We start from the raw sequence: 13496 nt of genomic DNA, 5'->3' as shown, positions 1-13496 counted from the left end.
GTGTTCATGTCTGTATACCTGATAACCATGGGGAATCTCAGAACTGAAGTGTTATAGAAATGCTCCTGTTTGCTTCCAGTGGCTTACTTCATACATCACATTAAAAATAGATTGTGGTTCAATGTGAATGAGCAGTGAGCTGGTACATGCTGCTCATAGGTTCCTAAGGTGGTCCTCCTCCAATCTTCCTGCTGCACCACAAACAAAACAAGCCAAAATTTGGCTTGTCATATTGTTCAGACCTGGGCTTGTGGTTTGTTCTTCTCAAACACCACAAGGGATAAGCCAAGAACAAACCTTGATTTCTGTTCATGGTTGTTTTGGAAGAAACAACCAATGAGCCTGGGTTCAGATAATGTAACAGGCCAGTCTCTGGCTTGTTTTGTCTGTGGAGCAATAGGAGCAGGAGCAGAAGGAACTTTGAGCAGTGTGTAGTAGCACTACAGCCTATTTAAACTATGGTTTAACATGATGTGCATTCAAGACCAATGTGATTTGTCCTTTATTTTTCTACAACTGTTCTCCTTTGTGTGTTGGCTGCTGAAACAATAAAGTACCGTATATACTTGAGTATAAGTCGACCCAAATATAAGCCGAGGCACCTAATTTCCCTACAAAAATGTGGGAAAGCTTATTGACTCAAGTATAAGCCGGTTCACCTTTGCCACTGTGGTAGAGGAGGAACGAGCAGCCCAAAGCAGCCCTTTGGGCTGCTCCTTCCTCTTCCTCCTTTGCTGCTGTGGAGCTCACCCCGTCGCAGGGTTTTGAACCGCCATTCTTCTGATCAGCAAGCCCTAGGGCTCTGTGGTTTAACTCACAGCGCAATGTTCCCTTGTGTTATACAGAGAAGGCTGGGATCCTGTCCTGTTTAAGCAGGAGCCAGGGAAAGTGAGCACCTGTGGGGTTTTAATACTTCCTTAACTTATAGGCTTTCTGCCTTCTGGGGTCTAAAGTTTGCATTTATGTGAGCAGTTCAGGAATGGAACAAGCTGCCTGGGGAGAGTAAAGAACCACCGTTCTTGTACACTTCTTAAGGAATGGTTGACTTGAGTATAAGCCGAGGGAAGCTTTTAAAGCACAAAAAGTGTGCTGGAAAACTAGGCTTATACTCAAGTATATATGGTAATCACGCATTATGTTGTCCCCTCTTGGGAATGGCTATTTTCCTCTTATTTCATGTTTTATATTCAGGTAGGTAGCCGTATTGGTCTGACGCAGTCAAAATAAATAAATAAAAATTTAAAAATTGTCCAGTAGTACCTTGTTCTGGGTATAAGCTTTTTGTGTGCATGCACACTTCTTCAGATACCAGATAGCTTTTGTACACAAAAGCTTTTAAAATTTATTTTCCTGTTTTACATAGAGAGGAGTGTTATAAACAGGTATTGCATTGATTGCATTTCTCTGTGTGTGTGCATGCTCAGTTAAAATTTTGGAGCTTATATGTGCTTGTAACTACCGGTATGTTACTTGTTATTGTTAAGCTATTACCTTATGTCCTTTAGTTTGGCTGCTGCTGTCAGTGCTTTTATATTAAAGTCTGTTTGATTGAGGGACCTGGCAGCTGGATATGTTGATAAGAAAGGGCAGGGCAAGTACTGTAGTATGTTCTGGCAGTTGTCTGTTTTAAGGAGCTAATCAATGAATTTGTTTTCATGAGCAGATTAGGGTTATGTTAGGGCTCCATGTTGCCTTCAGAAAAACACTGGCAACAGTGGACAGGAAATCTCATGGATGAACAATCCCAAGTCTCTGAAATGTGTTGACCAAAGAAAAGGGATGAATCATAAAGTTGTTTTGGCCTTCTCTTCTCTTCTCTTTTTTCTTCTCTCTCTCTTTTTTAAAAAAGGTTCACTTTGACCGGCAGTATTCCAGGCTATTAAATTAGTAATTACTGGCTGTACTGAAATAATTTGGTCAGAAGTGCAAGCTTGTTTGGTTATAATTTAAAATATTTGTGCCTATAATTGAAGGATCAATAAGAAAACTAAGTAATTATTTTGAAGAATAATTTTCTTTTTGCAAAGGTTGGATAAAAAACATTTCAATCACCACCCTGGTCCTTTTGTGTACATGATAATAAATCACATTCTCGTGTACTCACTCATGTAGACAATGTGTGAACTTGAGTGACTGGGGGTATAGTCAGCTGCAATTTCTGTGTTTGCACAGGATGGAAAAATTGTTTTGTGATATATGAGAAAGTTGTGTGACCTGCCAGAAGATTTCTGGTACGACAGGATAAACACCTCTGTCACAAATATATGCCGCAGTGTCTGTTAAATAGATGGCTGTTGCCATCTGTTCTGTTGATTTGGTTAATATATTTTATTTTTCACTTCCTTCTCCCCTAAGTTGGATTCTTCTGGTTTTGGTTCTATTGCAGCTTTCCCACCCCCGTTCACCCCAGCAACTCAATTGGACTGGAATAGAAGCTTTCAAGCTTTACAGTACCTTTGTCTTAATATAAGCTTCAGTTATTGTCAAGTCAGAAATCCTGGCCCCGTTTTGCTGTCCTATCATATAACAGTTTTAGAGCTGCTGCTGAGCTCAATGCAAGTTTGTTCTAACATCGTATTGTGACTATAATCTTCAGTACTCGTGTTGAAAATATTCCCCCTAAATACCCTTTTTAAAAAAGTTCATAGAGTCCTTGGAATTACGTGCAAGTCTTGCTTTTTATGTTGACCTGCTTCAGGACTTCACTTGTTTACCATTTCCTACAGTATCCTTGTAAATGTTTGTGTCTTGTAAAAAATACCCCCCCTTCACCCATTATATTGAAATGGCAGGTGAAACTTGTATCCATTGTTTTTGATTTGTTTCATGGTTCCATTTAGCTACTGGAAAAGCTAAGCAAAAGCGACATATTTGTACACTCTGTTCACTCCAATACCTCGTTTGTGTCAAAGCAATACACTGCTCTACACTGAATATGACCTAGAAAGTGCATGGAGTTCAATACAATATTGAGCAAAACTGCAGAGCACAGTGTTTGTGTGTGACTTGAATGTATCATTGGGGAATTAGGATATCTATATTCAGATGGAATTTATTATTTGTTGAACCCAGTTGAAGGTAGTCATTTGATGAGACCATGACTGTGTCCTCTTCCCCCGCCCCTCGGTATATGGACATTACCATGTAGGTTTCCACTCCACCCACCCCCAGTCATTTATTTATACTTTGTCCCCAGGACTTTTTCTTAAAACATTAAGAAAAAGATTTCTTTTATAATGTTGGAACCTGCTTAGGTTCTGGTTTAAGAAGAAATGTAGTCACAACCACACACACACACCATACACATATATCATACACATACATACAGTAAAGGTATGCTCGTCACTGCAGCACTTGTATTGGAATGAGGATTTGATGAACTCCAAATGGCCTTTGCCAAGCCAGACTGAATAAAATTTGCACATTTCTAACAGAAGGTAGGGTAAGTAAGGATATGAACACTTTAGAAATTATAATTACCTACTACTACTCCGAAAATGAGGCTGGGGTTGATGTGGTTTACTTGAGAACATTGGTACAATGAATTGATACCATGAAAAGAACTGAGTAGGTTTGTTTGAAGGACAGATCCTGAAGTTGAGGCTCCAGTACTTTGACCACCTCATGAGAAGAGAAGACTCCCTAGAAAAGACCCAGATGTTGGGAAAGATGGAGGGCACAAGGAGAAGGGGACGACAGAGGATGAGATGGTTGGACGGTGTTCTCGAAGCTACTAACATGAGTTTGGCCAAACTGCGAGAGGCAGTGAAGGATAGGCGTGCCTTGCGTGCTCTGGTCCATGGGGTCACAAAGAGTCGGACACGACTGAACGACTGAACAACAACAGGCAGAGACAGAATATTGAAAGTAGAACTCAGTAGTTTGACTCTGACAAGGAATAAGTATGAAAGACTGTTCTATTAGTGGACATTTTTCTTTGGAAACAACTAACCTATTATTTTGGTTCCTCCTATTAGGGTTTGTATTTAGTGAATCAGAATCAACTGCATTAGAACAATTTGAAGGAGGCCCTTGCGCTGTGATTGCACCCATTCAGGTAATACTATAGAAGCTTGTGGAAACTATGCAAATTTGAAACATACCTATTTTCACCTTTTGTCCTTCGTCTTATGTGAAAACCTAAAGTAAACACAATGACAAATATATATTGGTTGGGTTTACTTTAGGTGATTATTCTCCGTTGAAGTAGTACAGATTGAACACTACCAGTGCTGCTGTTTTAAGCCACTGTTGTCTGCAACATTAATATAATACATAAAATCTACATGCCTACTTAAATCAGTTGCAGATATAGATCTGAAAACTAACCTGTTCCATGAGTTCCTGCAGCACTTAACTCGTGACAAAGTTCATTTTATGTTTTAGGTAGGGACAAATATCTAGTCCTCTAAATTGGCCATCAAATGCTTCAAACATCTGTAAGATTCGGAGAGAATGATATAATTGCATGAGAAAATTTATCATGCTGTTATAGTTAAGCAATTTCTAATCCCGTAGCTATGTAAATAATTTAGTGATAGTGAACAAAAAAGTAAATTGTATATTTGCATAGGGAAAAAGGCCTTCTGTAACTAGGAATGTATTTTATTTCTTTTAAAAGAAGTTAAACTGATATTGAAAATGGAACACTTTGCACCACTGAAGAACAAATCATACATATCTGATATGTCAATGTTATCTTTAATATAAGGCATTCCTTCTGAAGAAGCTTTTTACTTGTGAGAAATCTACCTGGAGACAATGTCAAGGTAACCATAAACCTACCTCCACAAGAGGGTTTTGATACAGTACTTGTCAGCAAATTACACAGTGCTAAGCTAAATTATAGTTCACTATTATTCATGAGCTATTAGCAATATGCTTCTGCAGTAATTTGATGTTACAATTAGTGTACAAATGCATTATTTGCTGATATTTTGAAATACAGGATATAGAATTCAGCATTACAAAAATTTAAGTGGGGCTAAAGAAAGTCCAAATCCTGCAAATGAAATTGTCAAGCAGATTAGGCAACTGGCAGAAATGTCACTGTATATTCTTTATTCTTACTACACAGTTTGTCTTACTGTTTCTGCTGAACTTGTTTCTTTTATCTTAGGACTGGAGAAGGCGGACTTATCCTCATTGAACATTGTATTCAATTGGGATAAGTGGAGGCACTTTGAACTCTGATGAATAAAGAACCTTTGCCCATTACTCTTGATTTTCTAAGGCTTAGGATAAATTAATTTGTGTATGTGTAGTTTCCCCCCTAGAAAAAACAGTGAACTGGAATCTGCCAAAGTTGTCAAATTATAAATGCAAAGAAAAACTGGTTCTTAAGGTTCAACTCATTTGTATTGTGATCATAACATGAATTGTAAACAGATCTTTTCTGCTCCACATCATGCTTCCCTTGTTCCATTTTCTTACTCGTATCCTCCTGTCCTTGCTGAATTAAGTAGAAAATTTGGACTGGTAGATTAGGTGTCTAGGTAGCCTCAAGATATAGATTTGACCTGGAAACCACCAGTTGCCAATCCTTCTCCTAGCCTGCCTTAAAGCTGCCAGGGTTTAAGGAAAACCCTGAGTAGTATGAACATTGCCAGATGTTTTGTATGCAAGTTCACTTTCAAGATTTGTGTTTGTTCTGACTTTGAATATTTCAGAAGAAGAGCAGAAGAATCTCCTCTGTCATACCTTAAGTGATATTTTGGAACTGGCTTGCTCTGATAATTCAGAATCATACTGTTTGGTAACATGGCGAAGAGGAAGAACTGCTGAAGAAACTGCTGGTATTTCTGAGAGTTCTGCTGAGTCAAGCCATCAAGAGGACCAGCCTTGTAAGCTATACCTTGTGTAATATGATTCTGAACACCTGCAGTCAATTGCTTCTTTAATATGATATCATTAGGTCATTCACAATGGGCAGTCACTAGAGGAGAGTTGTTGTGACAAGAAATAATTTAAAGACTCTTGCATGTGATTAGTGTTCTGATATTCTTGTCAAAACATTTTCTCTAAATAAGTAAATTTATTCATATGTGGGTCATAAAAATAAAAGGAGAAATTGAACCCTCCCCCTCACATAAATACACTTTATCATCATGTTAGTGCAGTTCAAAATATTCTTATTTAAAAAGCTACTTTAAAAAAGATAATGCTGGAAAACCACTATAATTTTATGACATTCTGAAAAGTGCTATTATGGGTACCTTTTAGTAAAAGAGAACACCACATGCCTATCACTGGTATCTACTTCTGCATAATTGTGTGACATTTACCAGCTTAGTTTCAGCAGCTCGTGATTTGTACTTTTCTATTCTTCCCTGATTTAATTGCAACAGAATGGGCACATATTTAATAAATAATGGTAACACAAGTATTCAGTATCCATTATCAGTTTCTAAGTACATGCAAAGAGTCTGGCTTTTAAAACCAACACTTATTCAATATAGGGAACTTTTGGTGACATCTCGCATTGCACAGGTGAGCATCTGCTCACATAGTGGGACTTGCCCTTACCCCTTGCTCCCTACAGTAGGGCTGGGTGATACATCAATATATTGTCCAAAACCAGTTTGATCATTGTTTCATAATTGAGCTGGCAATATATCGTGAATCACAATGTGTGTAAGGGCTAGGCAATAACTGGTTTTCAACATTGCAATAACTCACCAGTTAAACACTGAAATAAGGATGGAACTATACAGAGGCAAACAGGACAATGTCCAACTGCTACTACTAAATAGGTCTAAAGCGGATAAATGACAATATTATCAGTCATAACACACTCAGTTTCATCAGCAAGCAAGTCAAAACGCATCGCAACAGGGACTTTTGCTACTGCTGCCACCTCCCATCCTTGCAGGCCGCCACCACTACTGCCACTGCCTCCCATCGCTGCCACAACTCCTCACAGTCTGCTGCCGCTACTGCAGTCACTCTCTCTCACTGCTGCAAGGCCTCACAGGCCACCAGTTTGTGCCACCGCCGTGAGGCCTTGCAGGCTGCCACTGCTACAGTTGCCCCCTCCTGTTGCCGCCACAAGGCCTCGCAAGTTGCCACTGATTGTGGCGCCACCATGAGGCCTTGCAGGTTGTCACCACTACTGCCAACATGTACCGTGGTCATGGCAAGCTGTTTCTGCCACTGCTGCTTCTGCCACCTAGTAGGCTGTCTGGCAGTCCCAGATTATTTGCATTCACTATGACTCATCACCATACTTTGGATTGTACTGAATACCACCATTTGGTAGTCAAGCCCCAAACCAAAAGTCTCATTTGGATGCATTTTGGCTTGCCTGCTGCTGTAAGTGACCATGAAATGATTGATAATATCATTCAGTTTTAGACCCTTAAGTAGTAGCAGTTGTCGGGACATTGTCCTGTTCGCCTCTACATAGTTCCTTCTTTTTTAGATATGTAATGCTACACCATACCTTAGCATTATGTGAATGAGTTTTGCCTCCCACTCTGCTCACATGCTGCTTTTCCACTTTTGATAAGCCACAGTTTACTATGTCAGAACCCCAGCAAACGGTACTCAGTCTTGACTTTGGGTAGTGGAAACCCACTTCAAATCTTAGGAAAGTTCCGGTGTCTCACCAGTAGGTGTGATGGGATATCCCCATCTGTTCTGCAGGGTCTCCCAACCCTCTGGAGCTATTGGGGGGGGGGCACACAGGGACTGCCAGGCGCAGGATAGGACAGAAAAGACCTATTGGAATAAGGATACAAGTAATAGCCAGTACTGAATGACTAGCATTTATTCAATAATCTTACCAAACTGGAGCAATAAGAAAACATAATGCCCTATTGTGATTGTAGCTCCCCTCAGATGCCCTGCATGAAAGGCAGGAATGAGGAGGCATGCAGCTTTGGGGTTGGGGCCAGAGTGTGGCCCCACTTCCCCTTCAAGTTGTGGAGCCCTGTATACATAGACATTCAACACCCACTCTAGCGCTCTCTCTCTCTCTCTCTCTCTCTCACACACACACACACACACACTGTAAAGGTATGAATAGTATTTTAAAGATGATTGTCATTTTTAAGATTTAGCCTGGTATTCTTTCTCACACTGCTGTCTCTGTCATACAGTGAATTAAAGTCGAGGGAAGGATTTGACTTGAGTTCCTGGTTGCACAAAGTGACTGTAAAATGCAATGCAGAAATTGGCCTTGAGTTCATAAAATGGGATGTAATATTGAAACTTGCTATACAGAATCCTTTCTTCTAATTTGTAAGGAAAATAAACACCTGTAACTTTGTTTCCTCTCTTCCCTCTCTACACTAGCACCAGATCACCTGCCTGCATTTTGCCCGTCAGGCATGTTTTTCGTATTTGACTTTTACTCAAATTTCATTTTCCTCATGCATACCAATTTTGAAGCCACAACTTATTGTAGGAAGAAAGGCGTGTATATTTAGGAATATATGCAAAGTACCACAAAAAGTGTTCCTCATAAGGCCTTTTCAGCCCCCAAAGGGCACAAGGGATGCCTGCTGGAAGGGAAAACTGGCAGTTTTTACCTTCCCATTCACATGCTTCTCTGCATACATTCTGGAGTCTTCTGTGGCTGAAAAACTGTGACCCAGGGCAATATCTTTATATAACTTTTTAGGACTTGCAGTTTCTTCCTCATCCCCCGAAGAACAGATATGGGGGGGGGGGAACTGTTAGCTGAAAAGACAGCGACTTTCCCTTGTTTGTCTACACACTTCTGATGAAACTGAACTATAACAGATTCTTATTCTAGTAAACATAGAGCCCTGATACATTTTATGGAGTGTGTTGTTTGCTGCAAACAAAAAACAAACAAAAAACCCCCACAACCCCATGGAACTTTAGTAAATCGCGTTTTTTGTACAGATACTATATTAAAGCTTTCCCATTTTATACTTCCTTAAATAGTGAATCAGGCAACTTAATCCAAACCTTCCTGTTTTATACAGGACTTTTTCTCTCAACAGTACTTGTGTTCCTCTAATCATAGTCCATCTCTTGACATACTGTTCTTACCATTCCATTCAGTTCAGCAGGGTCAGTGAAATCGACAACAGTAACTGGTCCACAGATTGCCAATGCATAGTCTACTTGTTTCATCTGCTTTATGTTGTGCACAACTATGATTTGTTTGCCATTCATTGACTGTAATAGTGCTAATTCACAGGTTCAGAAATACCTTTATATCATAGGTCCCTCAGGTTGTGGTGTTCATAATTTAATTGGTTTTATTGGATGTGATTTGTGCAATAATTAATTGGTGAAGTAATTAATTTTAGAACACTTTTCACTGAGGCAGGGGTTCCCAAACAGTGATCTGCAGACCACTGGTGGTCCCTGAGCTTCATTCAGGTGGTCCACAGCATGTTTGTAAAAGTACAATTAAAACCATAGAGCATTAAGCACAGCACATTATAAATTGCTACAGCAGGCAGAAAATAATTAAATGGTCTGCCAAGATTCTCTGCGACATTCAAGGGTTCCACGAGGAAGGGAAAGTTTGGGAACCACTGCAGTAAGGCCGGCTGTTCGTACCTGGTCAATGTCCCAGAATAGGCATCTGTTACTAAAGCTGTATGTAACAGTTTCAGTGTTCTTCACTTCCCAAAGTGACACTCTCGTTAATTAGTACAGTTCAAAGGTTTCTTCCATAGATGAATCCTGCCACTCTGATTTTGAGGGGTTGTCATTCTTGTTGTGTAATAAGAATTGCAGAAGCTGCCGCTATCACCTTTTCATTAGGACCCAATGTTAACAGTGATACAGATAACATTAGTTTCTGCACTAGTTTTCCTAGATGTTGAGTTTTATATTACAGTCATACCTCATGTTACGGCCGCTTCAGGTTACGTGTTTTCGGGTTGCGGACCGCGGGAAACCTGGAAGTACTGGAACGGGTTACTTCTGGGTTTCGCCACTTGCGCATGCACAGAAGTGCTAAATCGCTATTTACGCATGCGCAGAAGCACCAAATTGCACCGGCGCCTGCACAGACGTGGCGCTTCAGGATGTGAACGCTGCGGGTTGCAGACGTGCCTCCGTCACAGATTACATCTGCAACCTGAGGTTCCACTGTATATTATATTCTGTCTCACATCACTCAGTGTGGTGTAGTTGTTAAGAGTGGTAGACTCATAATCTGGGGAACCAGGTTTGCATCTCCGCTCCTCCACATGCAGCTGCTGCTGGGTGACCTTGGGCTAGTCACGCTTCTTTGAAGTCTCTCAGCCCCACTCACCTCACAGAGTGTTTGTTGTGGGGGAGGAAGGGAAAGGAAAATGTTAGCCGCTTTGAGACTCCTTCGGGTAGTGATAAAGCGGGATATCAAATCCAAACTTTTCTTCAGAGCAACATATATGTGGTTCCCATGCAGGTGTGATGTTATGCTGAGCCCATTTCACTAATACTTTGTAACACATTAGTTAACTGGGAAGGCATCAGTTGGGTAAAGGAAAACCCCACTTCTAATTTAATTACAGAGGATGAGGGAAAGGTGGTATAAAGTCTGAACCTAGGAAGGCACTAAATGCTGTATTTTTTCCTACTATTGGGTTACTTAACACATACTTGAGTAGAATAATAGAGGATAGTTATCTTTTAAAATAGCATTGCTTAAAATCTATTTTTCTAATTAGTTGTTCTGAAGCAAAATGTGTTGAGAGAAATGGAATGAAAATACAGCTGTCTTAACACCGGTTCTGCTCTGAAGTTATCTGTATAACTACTCGCTTGTTCTTGTGGAAAATTTACTCAAATAGCAGAATTGTGTGTTCATTATGCTTGCACTTGGTGACCTCCCTGCCGTGGTTGTCATAATTTATGCAAAACTTGAAAGTTTTCAAGGCTATTGAACTAATGGTTTGCTAGTCTAGAATCAATATTGCTAAATTGTTTTTACCTGTATTGTAGAGACCTAACTGGGTTACATTAAATTGGCTTACACCATGAAACTATACAAGTGGAAATTGGTCCAAAAGAGGGTGGGGGTTGGGGTTAAATTATGAAAGACTTGGAAGTATTCTAGCTTGCTGTGTGTTTCTTGTGTCACTTTTTGCCATGTGTAGTGCTGAAAAGTGTCTCTTGTGTATAGCTGCCTTGGCTGTCGAAGAGCTTGGCTTTGAGCGATTTCATTCATTAATTCAGTAAGTAACATGTTGGAACACTTAAAATACACTATCTTGTAGTTCCCCAATAAACAAAACTTATTTCAGTTGTAAGCCTCATACTTAATGCAGTTGAACATCAAGGTTTAAAAGATAATTAGGCTCAAGAAAGCTATTGCTTTAAGATCAAAACAACTGTGATTATCCAAATCTGTAATTTTAACTTGATTTTGTTGCTGCTTTAATTCAGGCATTTATTTTAAAATTTCAGCATTAGCTTAGAAGAGTCATGGTTGAACATTTCAAGTGGCCTGAATACAAAATTGTCCTGTGAGCCACATGTATTTAGAAAAAAACTGCATGGTTTTAAGCAATCCAGTTTCTTAATCACCACAATTCAGCAGTATCTATCTTAACGTGAACTCAGGTTACACTTCCCAGATGCTCAAAACCTAAGTTGGGAATGAAAGATGGACAGACCCATATCCCCACCAATCAGTGATTCACACTTTGAGGACACGTCAGTGGGCCTGTGCTGTGAGAGGTATCTAAGTGAATTCTCTCGGCACAATTCAACTCTTGGGAGGAGTGAAGAAAGGGCCCCTGAACTTACACTACCAATTGAACGTGTGGGGTTTGTGATGGAAGGGAACATTGTGTAAGCACAGCATTAGGCATGCAGTCTTCTGTACTTGCAGCTTTCTGAACTGTGTTCAATATGGGGCTATTAACTTAATTAGGCTTTTGCTATTTGAGAATATTTGTTTATAAGGGCAAATGCTACTATCTGCCCATTGTGTCTTTACCAACAAGAACAAAATTTTAAGTAGTCATTAAAGTTGTGATGACCTAAATCTAACATCTGCCAATTTTCACTGTCATATGAGAACTTTTCAGGCGAAAAAACAAAACCAGGCTTCTAAAATTGTGATGCGTGCTGCCATATTGATACTACCATATATACTTGAGTATAAGCCTAGTTTTTCAGCACATTTTTTGTGCTGAAAAAGCTACCCTCGGCTTATACTCGAGTGAGATGCGCGGTGGGGGCGGCGAGAAAGAAGCCCTTTCTCTCCGCTCGTGCCACTGCCCGCTCTCCCGAGTCAACCATTCCTTAAGAAGCGTACAAGAACGGCGGTTCTTTACTCTCCCCAGGCAGCCTATCAGTTAAGGAAGTATTAAAACCCCACAGGTGCTCACTTTCCCTGGCTCCTGCTTAAACAGGACAGGATCCCAGCCTTCTCTGTATAACACAAGGGAACATTGCGCTGTGGGTTAAACCACAGAGCCCTAGGGCTTGCCAATCAGAAGAATGGCAGTTCGAAACCCTGCGACAGGGTGAGCTCCACAGCGGCAAAGGAGGAAGAGGAAGGAGCAGCCCAAAGGGCTGCTTTTGGGCTGCTCGTTCCTCCTCCTCCTCCACAGCGGCAAAGGTGAACCGGCTTATACTCAAGTCAATAAACTTTCCCAGGTTTTTGTAGGAAAATTAGGTGCCTCGGTTTATATTTGGGTCGGCTTATACTCGGGTATATACGGTACTTGTACTGTGTACATGCTATAACCATTATTTTTTCTCCATTAAGACAGTTGCTGCTAATTGTGTTGCAAATGTATTGGTCACAGATACTATTATTGCATGCCTTAAGCATTCAGATGCACCTCACGTTATCTTGCATTTTGTTGCTAGTCAGCTAACAAATACAAAATTGAACTCTGTCAAAGCCCAGTACCATGTCTAATGGACTTTTCTTTTTAATCTTCAGCAAGCAGTCATTCACAAGCTTTCCTGATTTCAAAGAAGCAGTTTGGAATCAGTATTCAGTCTGGACAAACAAATTTGGAGTGTTGCTTTTTCTGTATTCTGTGATACTGACAAAGGTTTGTTTCTATTTTTAAAAATGTTTGCATTCTTAAACTAACAAAAAAGTGTCTGAAGCATAAACTCGGTAACATTTCATTTTAGAATCTGTAAAATTTTCTCCTTAATTTGTAGTAGAGAAGCTTTCAAAACAGGCATGCTTTTTTAAATCTGTGGTTTTGGGTCTTTAATAAGATCTTTCTTCTTCCCACCTCTCATACTGGATATAAGGAAGGAAGGGGATTAAAGGTGCTTGTTTCCTCCATCCCATCACCTTCAATACAATGTGTGTGCTTGCATGAAGCAGGCAGATTGATTAATTTCCTGTTGTTTGGCCTGATCTTCCCATTTTGGTTTCATAATCTACAATTAGATGTTTTAATGCTGTAAACTGTTAATTTTACACTGTGGGAGAACCCTGAGCTTTGTATAGGCACTTGTTAATCATGGATGGGGTGGGGGGGCTGCCTCAAGCCCTCAACCCAGCTGCTTTTTAGATCTTTGTTTTGATCAGTGCATAGGTATGAAGG

The 13496-nt window shown here is 40.1% G+C and overlaps 1 protein-coding gene across 2 annotated transcripts in view; it reads left to right on the top strand.

The window, feature by feature from the left end:
• Window positions 1–13496, top strand: part of MINDY3 (MINDY lysine 48 deubiquitinase 3) — a 31777-nt gene that overhangs the window by 3843 nt on the left and 14438 nt on the right. Inside the window, exons 2-6 of one of the 2 annotated variants that reach the window (XM_033166346.1) lie at window positions 3978–4057; window positions 4712–4769; window positions 5670–5843; window positions 11096–11147; window positions 12872–12986. In XM_033166346.1, the coding sequence (XP_033022237.1) occupies window positions 3978–4057; window positions 4712–4769; window positions 5670–5843; window positions 11096–11147; window positions 12872–12986 (479 nt within the window). Of the gene's footprint in view, window positions 1–3977; window positions 4058–4711; window positions 4770–5669; window positions 5844–10062; window positions 10109–10351; window positions 11148–12871; window positions 12987–13496 lie in introns of those variants that run through there. The other variant, XM_033166347.1, reaches the window with a different exon arrangement.

Source organism: Lacerta agilis, chromosome 12, assembly GCF_009819535.1.
Source record: "Lacerta agilis isolate rLacAgi1 chromosome 12, rLacAgi1.pri, whole genome shotgun sequence".
In the NCBI taxonomy this organism is placed as follows: Eukaryota; Metazoa; Chordata; class Lepidosauria; order Squamata; family Lacertidae; genus Lacerta; species Lacerta agilis.
Note: the sequence above shows the minus strand (reverse complement) of the source record. Positions and strands in the feature narration are given on the sequence as shown.